This window comes from Propithecus coquereli, unplaced genomic scaffold (genome assembly GCF_000956105.1).
Source record: "Propithecus coquereli isolate 6110/MARCELLA unplaced genomic scaffold, Pcoq_1.0 Scaffold310, whole genome shotgun sequence".
Lineage (NCBI taxonomy): Eukaryota > Metazoa > Chordata > Mammalia > Primates > Indriidae > Propithecus > Propithecus coquereli.
Window position 1 is genome coordinate 817,404 of NW_012148731.1, and position 15,243 is coordinate 832,646.

Below are 15,243 nucleotides of genomic sequence, written 5' to 3' on the forward strand. Positions count from 1 at the left end.
GGACAGACGCACTTGAAACTCGGACTTGCGGGGGGGGGGCGGGGGGCAAGGGCAACATATGTAACCTAAACATCTGAACCCCCATAATATCCTGAAATAAAAAAAAAAGATAAGCTGTAAAATCTTATTTGAACTATTTGAATATTTAGCTTTAGTTTATCTTTGCCATAAATAAGTGTGCAAAATTAATAATGCAAAAGGAAGTATACACAGTACTTTGCTTAAGAATAAAAGTCAACAAACTTTAAAAAAAAAAACAGAGGCGTAAGAGCACCAGCCGCACCAAAATTATTAGGTCATTAAATATGAAATGTCCAATTTCAAATCAAAACGGTAGTTTATTATATCTCAAACAAGAAGCAGTACAATTAATCAAAGTATGGGCCTAAACTATCCACACAGTTTTGCCATCTTAACGGTAGCTTGTTTATGCCAGCACTGAAGAAGCCTGGAGAGCGAGCCAGTGGCGTTGAAATCACCAAAGGCATTTTCCACAGCTTGTTGAGAATTGAATATTTTCCCTTGCAAGAAGTGGTCCAAAGCCTGGAAGAAGTGGTGGTCAGTTGGTGCAAGGTCTGCTGAATAAGGTGGTTGACAGAGAGTTTCCAAGTCCAGCCTCTGTAGTTTGAGCGGCGTTGTTTGTGCGACATGTGGTCGAGTATTGTCTTGCAAGAGGATTGGCCTGTTTCTGTTGACCAATCTTGGCTGCTTAATCACAAGCATCCTCATCATTTTGTCCAGTTGGTTGCAGTAGACATCCTCTGTCATCAATTGAACAGGTTTAATGAAGCTGTAGTGGATAATACCAGCGCTGGACCACCAGACACCAGGAACTTTTTTTGATGAATTTTCGGTTTTGGACTGTGTTTCGGCACTTCATCTTTATCCAACCATTGTTGGATAACAGAACAGAACTTCTCATTATGCCGAATGCTTGCGATTGTAAAGAAGAATCCATTTTTCATCACACGTAATAATACAACGTAGCCTTTACGTCATAACAGTGAAGGCAAGCTTCGAGACATGATTACTCTTATGACGCTTGTTTATTAATAATTCACACCGAGCCATTTTATCCAGCTTCTTTACCTTGCCAATTTGTTTCAAATGGTGCAATATCATTGGAATAGTAACATCAAACCTTGCGGTAATTCATGCATTGGTTGAGATGGATTCACTTCCACTATGGCTTTCAGCTCATCACTATCCAGGTCTCAGGTCACCCATATGGCTCATTTTCAAGATTAAAATCACCAGAACAGAACTTCTCAAACCATTGATGTACAGTGCATTCATTAGCCACATCCTTCCCAAACACTTCGTTGCTATTTCGAGCTGTCCGTGCTGCATTGATTCCACGACATAACTCATATTTGAAAATAACAAGAATTTTTGACCTATCCATGGTTTCATAAAAATTGCTCTAAAAAAAAAATGGAAAGATAATCGCACACCAAACCACATGTTTGAAAGACTGAGGATGTACCTTCACAGTAAAAAAAAAACAAGAAGTGTCTAAGTGAAATGTTAGAGATATCAACTGTCAAACTCAGCACTTAAGGAAATCAGACATTTTGTACTTAATAAGCTAACAGGACGCCGCATTTCATCCTGTCAAGACGTCTGCGCAGCTCTGGTTTTCTCTCCTTCGTCTGCAAGTCCTGACAGTAACAGGCACATCATCTGCTGCTGGAAGGACCGAGAACCCTGGAGGTGCCCAGCATGTCCATGTTCCTGCCCATGTGTGCTGAGTGACACCTGCTAGAGTCTTTCATCTTGAAGAACTTGCTGGATACGACTAGAAGAATAAAGGAGAAAATGACTCCAGCGTTGAGCTCCTGGAGACCTGTAAAGTGGCCCTCGTGTCATAGCGGGGACTGAGACCACACGTCGCCGAGCGTCTCAAACTCCAGAGCTCACCTTCCTGTGAACACGCATGGAGCACAGTCCATGCCCTCACGCACCGCAAGGGGTCCGGCCTGCCCGCGGCGCCCCCACTGGTATTAAGGACACTCCCAGGGAAGGCTGGCCTGTGCCACTGAACTGGCTGCGTCGTCCTCTATTTCTGGAAGGCAGCCCTGGGTCCTCCTCTGGCACCTCTTTCCCCGAGTACCCAGGGGTCGTTTGCCAAGTGCAGCTCTTGCCGGACTGTGAGGTTTAACCAAACCTCACGGAGTGTGCGAACTGCTAAGGGAACTGTATTCGGAAAAGGCAAGCAAAGAAAGCCCCACAGAGGGTTCCCGTCGCCTTCCCACTGCTCAGCCTCTCCTGTCTTCTGCCACATTGCAGGGGGTCCCCTTGCCCTGCCCTCTGCCCCACTCCCCACAGCCCCAGAGGCAGAGGGAGACCCTCTGCGCCCCCAGACCAGGGCTTGCTTCCCGTTTCCAATCCCCGGTGAACAGCAGTGGGAAAGTCTGTTTTCTTAAAAAGCAAACTTACCCTTCCACCCACGGGGTGGGGACCCCACAGCCTTGGCAAGGCCGCCATGGACTCGTTTCCGAAGCGGAGCTTACTCAGTCCTCAATAATGGCACGTGTGGCAGCGAGGAAGCGGCCCCCACGGCCACGCTGCGCTCGGGACAGCTCTCCCCACGGTCTGTCTTCCTGCGTGAGGCAAAGCCAAGGTCAGACCTGCACACCCTCCTCCTGGCCGAGCTGCTTGCGCTCTCCGATGAGTAAATAATTACTGGGCAGGGAGACATGGCCCGCGGACAAATGCTTCTCAGAAACGGTCCAGTCTAAACTCAGACTGGGGAGAAAAAGCCAATCACTGGTCAGCCAGACCCCGACCTGTGTTACTAAACAGTGGGAAAGGCAGGGATTTGGAGCCTTCTCTGGTTTAAATCTAGCCCCGGAACGATGGGAGACACTTGCCTAACATCTGCGGGACTGAAAAAGTCCCCTGAAGAGGTCTCTCTGGGCAGGAAAGAACCTTCTCCTAAGACGAATCCCAGCTGCCTCCCTGAAACACACATCTGCTGCTGGTCCTCAGAATATGAATTATGTTTCCTGCCTCTGCAATTTTAAGATCACCATCAACAGGAGAAAACTATCAGAAAATTTAAAACTGTAGCATGTCCCTACTGAGGTGCCAGCAACCGAAAAAGGAAACACAGGAAAAGGCCAGATTTGGACATGTGACAGTTTCTATTGCAGACATTTGGGGGATCACCTTTCTGGAAGCCAGAATTTAAGCCTTGAATTCTGGCATGAATGGGTTCTCCTGCTATAAGGAAGGGGCTGGAGATATCTTAATTCTTAGGAGTGAAGATGGCAGGTAAATGGCATTCAGTTGAAGGGTCTTGCTTCCTGACTCTCAAAGAAAGCCAGAAATTTCTTGCTGTCTGGAACTCGAAGTATTGAGCAGCACTTCAACTTGATATATGCAGGCTTACATCAAAAATGGACTTCGGCACTGCCAAGCAAGATTAAGGAAAAGTGCATCTGACCTGACTCAGCTCTGAGCATTGCATGAGTCAAACATTTCCCTAGCTCTCTGTTTGCATAATGGGGTCCACGCTGATGCATTCCTGGCAATGTATCCTTCATGACCGAAATCCGAAAGGGGACAGGCAGGTTGGCTCCAACAAGAGCTGCTGCAGAAGCCCAGACACTCAGGAGCCGATTGTGAATGGGGCAAACGTCATCCCTCAATGCACACCGATGATTTGTGAGCCTTTCGGAGCAAGTTAGCGATGCCAATATTTGTTTTTAGGGCACGTTTGCCAACTATGGCTCCTGGATAGGATTGGGAGTCTCCCCAGATGTTATCGAAGTAAAGAGGGAGATAATAGCTGAATAATTTCTCACCATCCCCAAAGTGCGAAGGGAAAGGAAAGTAGATTTTCCTTTCCAAACCCCAGCTTGCTTCCTCTGTCTTGAAAGACGCACTTTTTCGGCAATCCCCCCAGTGACATCATGGGAGTGGAGGTTATATAATTTAAGAGAATGACATTTCCACAGAGCTTTCCAGAATAGAAAACACCTCCAAAGGCAGCGCTCAGCATCAGAAAATCCAGCTGAAGTTGTGAGCTCTTTCATTTTCTTCCTGAGTAAGTAAATGAGCATCTTTTTTCTCTTATGGGAATATAAGATAAGAGGAAATCTGTGTTTCTTAGAAAAAGAGAACAAACAAAAAGCTTCCTTGTACACCTAGATATTGGCAAAATTTTCTGTGGGTGTGTGTTTCTTTTTAATAATTCTAGATCAATGTAAGAGACTTTTATTTCCATGCCTAGTTTGAGTTTTAATTGCTTTTCCAGAACAGGAGGAGAGAGAGTGTTTGAAACAGTTTGGGATGGTTCCAGCAGTAGCTCCTTAGATCAAGGTCAAATGAAACATGTCAGGGCTCTGACCGGTTAGTCTACAAATTCTGATTTATAAAATTCAAATTAGTCCATCCAGTATGGCTTACAGCATTTCATAAAGCCAAGAACTGCCTTGAAAATGGCATCTTATTAAGTGACCATGCTGTGACAGTCTTTAACATCTGTCTGTATTTCCAGTGGCTTTATCATCACCTCACTGTTGAAATTGGAATTAATTTGAAGAAAGATAATTTGTTTAGGAAAGTCACACTCTCTTCCAAGTAGCATATGCCAAGGTTAAAATGTGCAGAATTCAGTAAATATCACAGAGGAATTACAGCATCGTCTCTAGTAGACCCACCCAACACCTTTTCTGAGTTTTTCAAATAGGATCAAATATCACTAATAACACCAAGAGCTGCTGTTTACTGAGCACCTACTATGTACCAGGCAAATATCAGAGCTAGAGCTAAGAACCAGTGAAGGAAGATTTCTTCTCTCTGGCCAACTTTATGAACATAGGCAGCAGCTAATAAAGAAAACCCCAGCCCTGGCGGATGGAGGGCAGTGTCCACTGACCTGATCGGGCTTGAGCTAAAGCCCCTGTCTAGGTGGTGGTCCCCGACTTCCTGAGAGGGTGCAGCCTCGCCCCCTGTAGCAGTTTCCTGAGGCCGCTGCAACTACCATAAACTTACTGGCTTAAAACAACACAAATTATTATCTTACAGTTCTAGAGATCAGAAGTTCAAAATCAGCCTCACTGGGCTGAAGTCCAGGTGTTGGCAGGGCTCTGCTCCTTCGGGGGGCCTCGGGGAGAATCGCTCCTTGCCGTTTCCCGCGTCCCGAGGCGGCCTGCCTTCCTTGGCTCGAGGCCTCTTCCTCTGTTATCAAAGCCAGCAGTGTACCATCTTTGAATTTCCCTTGATTCTGACATCCTGCCTCCCTCTTGTAAGAACTCCTTGATGACACTGAGCCCACCTGGGTAATTGGGATCCTTTCCCCATCTCAAGGTCCTTATTTTAACCACATCCGCAAAGTCCTTTTTGCCATGAAAGGCAGCACATTTTCAGGTCCCAGGGACTAGGACGTGGGCATCTCTGGGGGCTGTTATTCTGCTGACCCTGCGTCCCTGGGGCCCAGCCTCTCCTGTGGTCGGGGGAGGGCCTGGGCAGCCTGACAGCCCACTGACCTCTGTGCTCTCGCCAGAGGACACAGGAGCCAGGGCCCCTCCCATGCCCCCCAAGAACCATCCTTTCCTGCTCAGGTGCCCACGCTGCCGAGAGACACGGCCTCCACCTCTGTGTTCATGGAGCCCGGAGAAGGACAGGAGGGAAAGCAAGCTGACTGCACTGTGGCTCTGTCTCCAGAATGAACCCTTTCTCTCTCTTCCAGTTCCTTCTTACCCCTCCTGGTGGTAAAAGCCCCGAGGCTAGAGGCAGACGGGAATCTCCCAGCTGAGAACCAGGCCCTGGTGGGATTCAGCCTTTTGGGATTCAGTAACTTAGTGTCCTAGCGTGTTGGGTCCCAGGTCATCCCTGAACTGCTACACAGCTCAGGAAGAGAAGGAAGGGGTCTCCGTGGGTGCTTCCCAACCTCGTGTCACAGCACTGTGGTGGCCCACACTCAGGGGAGGTGGCCTCCGCTCAGAGGGACGAGGACACTTTATGTCATCATCCTCACTATCACCATTACTGTTACTATTGCCGCCGTGATTATCGCCATTAAAGCCTTGTATGCGATGCGCTGTGACTTATAAAATACAAAGGGATTTTACATACATGATCTCCTTCCCGCCTCACAGTGACCCTTGGCGAGAACCACCATTATTCCCATTTTACAGGTTAGAAAACTGTGGCTCAGTTACTTGACCTGCCCAGAATCACACAATTTGGTGACCCCGAGACCCACACCCAGGTTCTCTGACAATAGGTTCATTTTCTGTGTAGCCACAGCCTTCCGTGTGAAAGAGGCCCAGACTCCAAACGGGACCTAGAAGAGCCATGTACAGACAGACTGGCTCATGTCACCATGTGACCTTGGGCAAGTCGCTTCACTCTTCCCCATCTTGGTTTCCTCATCTGTACATTGGGGATAAAAACACCCATCCTTCCTCCCAGGCATGTCGTCAGGACCAAGTCACCTAAAGCCCGGCGCAGACCTGACACTCAGCAGGTCACGGGCGTGGCTGATGCTGAAGGGTTAAGTCTGGGCAGAAGCCCCAGCACTGGAGGAGGCTGGGATGAGAATAAATAAGGTCTTCCTCAGCACGTGGGACTTGCTTAGGGGCCTCCTCCGTGCACGCAGAGAAGTGTCGCAGGAAGGAATGGCCCAGGGCCCAGTGGACATCCAAGAAAGCAGCTCCTCCAAGTATGTATGGTACCATGCTTGCCCACCAAGCATCCAAGAAGGCAGGTTTGCTGGGCGTGTTGGCTTCCTGCGGCTGCTCTAACAAAAGACCACAGACTTGACGGCTTACAGTAACAGAAATGTATTCTCTCCCAGTTCCGGAGGCCAGACATCTGAAATCCAGGTGTCGGCAGAGCTGTGCTCCCTCCGAAGGTGCAGGGGGAGGGTCCTTCCTTGTCCCTCCTTGCTTCTGGGGGCTGCGGGTCATCCTTGGCACTCCTCGGCCTGCAGAGGCATCGGTTCAATCTCCGCCTCCGTCTTCACGCGGCCTCCTCCTCTGTGTGTCCTCGCCAATCTCAGCCCTCTGTTGCCTTTTGTAATCACTTGGCAAAACTCCAACCCCAGCCGCCTAAGCGCGCACAGCGGGAAACAGACTCTGAGATGGGGCTCCGTGCCGAGGTGTGCTGTGGGGTTCTCCTGGGGCACGTGTCGGGAACTGAGGCAGGCAGCTCAGGGCGGCAGGAGCCGACAGGCAGGCACTTGCAACTGAGACCCCTGCTGAAACCACAGGGCGCTCCAGAGCGGGTGGCCCTTCAGAACTGTCCCAAATCAGGCTAGGGGGCTGGCCAGTGGTTGGCTGCGGGTGCCCTTGGGAGGGGCAGACCCTTGGTCAAGGCAGCTGCTGGAGGCCGAGGGCAACGCTCAGAGAGGGATGCAGCTGTGAGCCCGTGTCCCCAGCAGCGGGGCGGGTGGCCTGGAGAGGGGGCTCGGGCAGAGGAGCCGAGCGCCCGCTGCACCGGTTAGATCCAGGCTCAGCTCCCTGCACGCCTGCGCCCTAAGCCGGGCATGGCAGGGGCCAGGCGCAGCTGAGAGAGCAGGCTCGCCTGCATCCACCACTGCGAACTCGGCAGGGCCCCTGATGCCCCGGCCTGCCGGTCCTGCCGTGGGTCCCCGTGAGTGAGTACTCCATGCCCTCCTCCCCCTTCTCAGACCTCCCTCATCCCGGCCCCCCCATCTCAGCTCAGGACCCCGCCGCCTTCTCCCTGAGAAAACCCAACCGATCACAGGAGAACACGGATTCCCACCTTCCAGCCCCTGGAGCCAGAGACCTCACCCTCCTGCCTGGCGTCAGAGGCAGGAGGCTGGACCAGGTGTCGTCCACACTGCCAGGACACCCCCACAGTGAAAGTTCTCTTGGGGGACACGTGTCAGGAACAGAAACGACGTGAAGTATATGTGTGCACGCACCAACAAATTGGTCCTGTTACACTGACGGATTTACAAAGTGGTTCTAGTCCAGTTGAAATTATTTCCCCCCAAAATCATGCATTTAGAGAGAGAGAGAGAGGACAATGAAGAAGGAGGAGGAGGAAGAAAGAGAGAAAGAGAGAAAGAAGGGAGGGAAGGAAGGAAGGAAGATAGGAAGGAAGGGAGGGAGGGGAAGAAAGAAAGAAAAGAAAAGAAAGACATAGATACCAACAAATCGGTTATACTACATCGATGGAGCTATGAAGTAGTTCTAGTCAAAAAATGTTTTCCAAAAAAGCCTTTAAATATACACACACCTGTGTGGAGTCACGCGCCACACAGTGACGTTTCAGCCAGCCATGAACTGAGTGCCTGAAGGTGGTCCCAAAGATCATGACAGAGCTGAAAACTTTGTCATGTCGAAGCGCCACACATTTCTCCCCTGTTTGTGGAGATGCTGGTGCAAACTAGCCTACCAGGCTGCCGGTCGTGTAAGAGTCTAGCACATACAATCAGGTACAGTGCATAAGACTAGTAATAAATGGCTGTATTACTGGTGTACATATTTACTATACTACACTTTTTACCATTATTTTAGAGTGCCCTTCTTGTACTTATTAAAAAAAAGGACCTCAGGCAGGTCCTTCAGGAAGTACCCAGAGGAGGCACCGTTACCATGGAGATGACAGCCTCACACGTGTTACTGCCCCTGGGGACCTTCCAGTGGGACAGGACGTGGAGGTGGCAGACAGTGATATCCATGATCCTGACCCTGTGCAGGCCTAGGCTAATGTGTGTGTTTTTTTCTTAGTTTTTAACAAAAAAGTTTAAAAAGTAAAAAAAAAAAAAAAAATTTTAACTTTAAAAATAGAAAAAAAATCTTATAGAATGAGGATATAAAGAAGGAAAATATTACTGTTACAGCTGTACAATGTGTTGTACTTTAAGCTAATTGTTATTATAAAAGAGGCAAACATTTTTAAAAATTAAAAGTTTATAAAGTAAAAAAATTACAGGCCGGGCGCGGTGGCTCAGGCCTGTAATCCTAGCTCTCTGGGAGGCCGAGGCGGGCGGATTGTTTGAGCTCAGGAGTTTGAAACCAGCCTGAGCAAGAGCGAGACCCTGTCTCTACTAAAATTAGAAAGAAATTAATTGGACAACTAAAAATATATAGAAAAAGTTAGCTGGGCATGGTGACGCATGCCTGTAGTCCCAGCTACTCGGGAGGCTGAGGCAGGAGGATCACTTGAGCCCAGGAGTTTGAGGTTGCTGTGAGCTAGGATGACGCCACGGCACTCTAGCCGAGGCAACACAGTGAGACTCTGTCTCAAAAAAAAAAAAAAAAAAAATTACAGGCTAAGGTTCATTTATCATTGAAAAAAGAAAAGCTTTTTAAAAAAATTTTAGTGTACCACTGAATTTTAGTTTACCACTATACAATATATACATGTAACAGAATTCATTTGTACCCCCTAAATCTATTAAAATTTTAAAAATGTTTAGCTAAAAGAAACAAATGTAGTGCAGCCTAAGTGTACAGTGTTTGCAAAGTCTGTGGTAGTGTAGTGTCCTGGGCCTTCTCATCCTCTCGCCACCCACCCGCTGACTCTCCCAGAGCAGCTCCTAGTCCTGCCAGCTTCATTCATGGTAAGTGCCCTATACAGGTGTGTCATTTTTTATCTTTTATACCATATTTTTACTGTACCTTTCCTATGTTTAGGTATGTTTAGACACACAAATACTTACCATTGTGTTACAACTGCCTAAAGTACTCCAAACTGTAACATGCGGTACAGGTTTGCAGTCTGGGAGCAAAATGGGCCAGACCAGATAGCCTAGGTGTGCTCTAGGCTGTACCAACTAGGTTTGTGTAAGTGCACAACGACAAAATCGCCTAGTGACACATTTCTCAGAACATATCCCCATAATTAATTGATGCATGACTGTATATTAAAGAAAATAAAACATTGTTACGTTAATTAACTAAACATTGAAAAGCAACATTAGCGAAATAATTGTGCTTATTACGTATCCACGTATCAGTTTCTTAATCTCGTATCTGACTCTGATAGCATGTCGTTGACGTTTTTCTAAAGAATTTATTTTTTGATGATGTCTTATTATTTTTAATTTTTCTATACAACTGTCTGAAATTTTTTTCTGCAAATTTTATGGTTAAAAATTTTAAATTGGCACTTTCAATTCACACTTCTCTTGGACACTAATATATTTAAATGAGAAGATGTCCCCTCTGCAGGTGCTGGGTACCTGACAAGCTCTCAGCAGATTCTGCTGAGCAGAGGCTATTCTCAGTCCCATTCTTTGCATATGAAATTGCGTGAATATTTCAGCCCAGATATTTGTACGTGTGCTGTCTTTCTGCCCTAGTTCAGGATTCCTTTCTACAATAATATTTTTGCCAGATCAAACCGTTCCAATAAGTTATAGCTATTTTTAAGTTTTGAACGTTCTGTCAAATTTAGATACTTCAAATCACAGACTTTCTCAATTTCATCTCGTTTCTGCACAGAGCACGAATTTATCCAATTAAAAAGATTCTTCCCACAAATCGAGATATTCTGGAGGCTCAGTATAGAATTGCAAAACTAAATCTTGTGCAGCATTTGATTTTGATCATTCCCTTCCTTCCTCTTTTAGCAATACATTTTATGATAATAACTTCTCTGCATACAAACTTTGTTTTCTTTTTTCTTTGTTTGTTTTTTTGAGACAGAGTCTTGCTCTGTCACCCAGGCTAGAGTGCCGTGGCATCAGCCTAGCTCACAGCAAACTCAAACTCCTGGGCTCAAGTGATCCTTCTGCCTCAGCCTCCCAGGTAACTGGGACTACAGGCACACACTACCGTGCCTGGCTAATTTTTTCTATTTTTGGTTGTTTGGCTAATTTCTTTCTATTTATAGTAGAGACGGGGTCTCGCTCTTGCTCAGGCTAGTCTCGAACTCCTGAGCTCAAGCAATCCTCCCACCTCGGCCTCCCAGAGTGCTAGGATTACAGGCGTGAGCCACCGCGCCCGGCCTGCACAATCTTCTTAAAATTACTATCTTCTTAAAATTACTAACTTCTAAACTAGCAGCTTTGAGTCTTCCGTTTTCTTGTGCTCGGGGAAATCGCTACAGCCCCTGTAGTGATGTAAAAGTCAACAAACATTTTGTGCAAGCTACACAATCACCATCAACTTCCTTGAGAAACACAAGTTCAGTACTTAAATTTTCATTAAACATTTGGTTTTTAGCTCATCACTGCCAGAAGGGTTTACTGCAAATTTTGAAAGTATTGACCAATAATAAAATAAACATACAGTTGTGAACCCCGCAAAGAATGACAAAACCATTGTAACAAGAGCATCCAGCCTCCTCCACATGCTCTGGGCACTTCACAGCCACCAAACCGTAATTCCCCGTGTTTTCCGCTATCTGTCAACAGGCAACTAGGCAGCTTATTCTTTTCCCTATCTGCTGTCTGCCTCTGTGATTTCCTCCAGTCTTGTGGCTTTAAAGATCATCTGTGTGATTACAACTCCCAATTATGCCTCGTGGTCTCAGACCTTGTCCCCGAACACCAGACTTGTGTATCTAATTGCCTGCTGGCCATGCCCTCTTAATGTCCAGTGGACATCGGGACCTTCGCAAGTCCAGAATTGAACTCCTAATCTTCCCCCCAAAAAACCTGCCCCATCTTCAGTCTATCATCTCCATTTCACTTGATGACAACTTCCTACTCCCAGGTGCCCAGGCCAAAAACCTTGAAAATCACGGTGGAGCTACCTTCAATATATATGTAGGACCTGACGCCTTCTCAGCACCTCCACTGCTACCACCCCCTGCCATTCGCCTGCCAGCATAATTATTTAGTATGTTTATTATTTACCAACTCTCTCCTCCCACTAGGCTATAAGCACAGTGAGGGCAGGGATTTTTGCCAGCTTTATTCCCAGCCATGTCCCAAATACCTAGAACAGTGCCTGGCACGTAGTAGGTGCTCAGTAAATACTTTTTCAGTGGCCAAATGCCTGGAGCAACCAGTAAATTATACTCCAGTGTGAATGACTCAGTGTGAGTGATATGACAATGTCACAGCTAGAAGGGCCTCTTGATGTCATCATGTCCTCCTCAGATGAGGAAAGGCTCAGAGACATGAAGTGACTTGCCCAAGGTCACACAGCCAAATAGACTCTTCTGAGATTAATTTTGTCCTATACGATATCTTTTGTTAGAATCTGTGGGGCTTTGCCCAGCTGAAGGAATCTCAAGCGTCACTGAGTAATAGCAATGGCGATGGTGACAGTTAACGTTTGTCGAGCACTGATGCCGCGTCAGGAATGCAGCTAAGCCCTTGCATGTATTAACTCATCCAGGTTGGGGAAGGATTTTTCGGTGCTGGGGCTTGTCTGGAGCCCCAGAAATGCCACAGTGTAGGCAGCTGCTTGTTCCGTGTATCGGACTTTGTGGGTCCCCTGCTTTGCTGGCAGGAGCCCCCAAATCCACAAGTACAGGACATGATCTAGCCCTCGTGGGACCACAGAGGGCTGGGAGGCGTGCTCTGCCCTAGGGAAGGGGCAGGGTTTCTTCTCCTCCCTATCCTTCTCCCACGCGAGGCAGCCTGTGTGGCTGTGAGGGTGGCCCATTGGGTCTTGCAGCTGAGGTCCGCAGCCCAGCACAGTACTCGCCAGCTGGGTCTCCTTAGAAAAGCTAGTTGACTCCTCTGAGCCTGGCTCACTCACCTGCCGGGTGGGGACATCACATGCAGCAGGACCAAGGGCACAGGCTTTCGAACCAGACTGCCCGGGTTTGAATCCAGGCTCCGCCACGGACCAGCTGGGTGACCCCGAACAAGTGACTCAGGTCTTAGCTCAATTTTTTGATCAGCCAACTGGAGATAATGGCCCCCACCTCCCAGGGCTGCTAGGAAGATTAAATGAGAAAATGCTTAAATGGGAAGCACTTTGAACGGTGCCTGGAACATAGAGAGCATTTAATAAATGTTAGTTGTTATCCTTATGATTTTATTAATCATATTTTTGAAGCCCTGCTGAAGAATCCTCTCATTCTGGAAGCCTTCCGCCATTTCCCCCAGCCTGTCCACACCACTGGTCCCTGTGCCAGCAATCGGCTCCCCGCTGACTGTCCCCTTCCTAGGCTTTGATTCCATCTCAGGTTACGACCACTGTCTCCATGTCCGTGTCCCCTCTGGACAGTTAGCACCGTGAGGTTGAGACTGCTTTGTCCTGTGTATCTGGAATGCGTGGCAAAGTGCTGGGACAAAGTTGGTGCTCAGTAAACGTCTGTTACACTGTCAATAGTAATGCTTGTATGGTTGTTAATAAGACTAATGGCCGCTTCCGTGGGGCGTTTCCCCTACACCAGGCACCATGCTGAGCACCCCATAGTATTATGGTCAGGCCAAACCACAGTCCCAGAAGAGTGATAGGATTTACTGTAATTTTTTAAAATGAAAGTAAAAGTCAATGGATCTAAGCTGTTCACACCGAGTGGTTGTACCAGGATTTTTGGACTCAGGGCCTTTCCTTTAAACCAGAGGTCAGCAAAATTTACCTCGAGAGGAACAAAGGGTAAATATTTCCAGTTTTGTAGACCAGACAGTCTCTGTGGCAAGCACTGAGCTCGGCCACTGTAGCACCAAAGCAGCCACAGACCGTAGGTAAATGAGCGGGCATATCTGTGTGCCGATAAAACTTTATCGTCCCAAACAGGCGCCAGGCTGGTTTGGCCCGTGGGCCTTAGTTTGCTGCCTCCGATTTTATTCTATGTGCTGTTCATTTCAGGTCACCGTGGATGGCATCTTGGACGCCCCTAGAGCTCCAGTCCTCCAACCAGAGCCAGCTCTCCCCTCCCAATGCCACGTCCTGTGACAATGCTCCGGAAGCCTGGGACCTGCTGCATAGAGTGCTGCCAGTATTCATCATCACCATCTGCTCCTTCGGCCTCCTGGGAAACCTTTTTGTCCTGTCCGTCTTCCTCCTGCCCCGACGGCGACTGAACGTGGCAGAAATCTACCTGGCCAACCTGGCAGCTTCCGATCTGGTATTTGTCTTGGGCTTGCCCTTCTGGGCGGAGAACATCTGGAACGAATTCAACTGGCCCTTCGGAGCCCTCCTCTGCCGTGTCGTCAATGGGGTCATCAAGGCCAATTTGTTCATCAGCATCTTCCTGGTGGTGGCCATCAGCCAGGACCGCTACCACGCACTGGTGCACCCCATGGCCAGCCGGAGGTGGCGGCGGCGGAGGCAGGCCCAGGCCACCTGTGTGCTCATCTGGGCCGTGGGGGGGCTCTTGAGTGTCCCCACATTCCTGCTGCGGTCCATCAAAGCCGTCCCAGATCTGAACGTCTCCGCCTGCGTCCTGCAGTTCCCCCACGAGGCCTGGCACTTTGCGAGGATCGTGGAGTTGAACGTGCTGGGCTTCCTCCTGCCTCTGGCCGCAATCGTCTTCTTCAACTGCCACATCCTGGCCAACCTGCGAGGCAGGGAGGAGGTCAGCAGGACTCGGTGCGGGGTCCCTAAGGACGGCAAGACCGCGGCGCTGATCCTCATTCTTGTGGCTACCTTCCTGGTCTGCTGGGCCCCCTACCACTTCTTTGCCTTCCTGGAATTCCTGTTCCGGGTGCGAGCCATCGGAGGCTGCTTCTGGGAGGAGTTCATCGACCTGGGCCTGCAACTGGCCAGCTTCTTCGCTTTCATCAACAGCTGCCTGAATCCAGTGATTTACGTCTTTGTGGGCCGGCTCTTCAGGACCAAGGTCGGGGAACTTTATAAACGATTCACCCCTAGAAGTCTCGCTCCAGGGTCCTCGTCCCACAGGAAAGAAATCCTCCGATGTTTCTGGCGGAATTAAGACAGCAGTGAACAAAGAAGCCTGGACTTCTTATGAATTATTTATGACATAACTAGTACAATTTGGTGGGCTGAATAAAGACCCCCAAAGATATCCGGGACCTGATCCCTGGGACTTGTGAATGTTGCTATATATGGTAAAGGGATTTTGTAGATATAATTAAACCAAGGGTCTTGAGATGGTCCTGAATTATCTGGGCCCAATATAATCACAAGGGTCCTTAGAGTCAGAGGAGATGTGACCACAGATGCCATGGCCAGAGTGACAGATGCAGGGTGGGGTGGGGGAGGGGCCCAGAGCCGGGGTGGCAGGAGCCCTCTAGAGGCTGGAAAGGGCAACAAAACGGATTCTCCCGGGAGCCTCCAGAAAGAACCAACCCACCAACTCCTTGTCTTTAGCCTGGGAAAGCTGAGTTTGGAGCTGGCCTCCAGCACTGTAAGAAAATACATTCGTGTTTTTTTTTTTTTTTTT

General features: G+C 48.4%; 1 protein-coding gene across 1 annotated transcript; it reads left to right on the top strand.

Annotated features, from left to right (window-relative positions):
* The first annotated feature begins 13,703 nt into the window (after positions 1–13,703).
* On the top strand, positions 13,704–14,791 carry BDKRB1 (bradykinin receptor B1). The gene has a single exon (XM_012650088.1). It carries the CDS (start codon positions 13,714–13,716, stop codon positions 14,770–14,772), a length of 1,059 nt encoding a protein of 352 aa, XP_012505542.1. The 5' UTR covers positions 13,704–13,713; the 3' UTR covers positions 14,773–14,791.
* Positions 14,792–15,243: the final 452 nt, after the last annotated feature.

What these genes read in the sequence shown, in the direction of transcription:
- BDKRB1 (XM_012650088.1), top strand. Translation starts at nt 13,714, where the DNA reads ATGGCATCTTGGACGCCCCTAGAGCTCCAGTCCTCCAACCAGAGCCAG.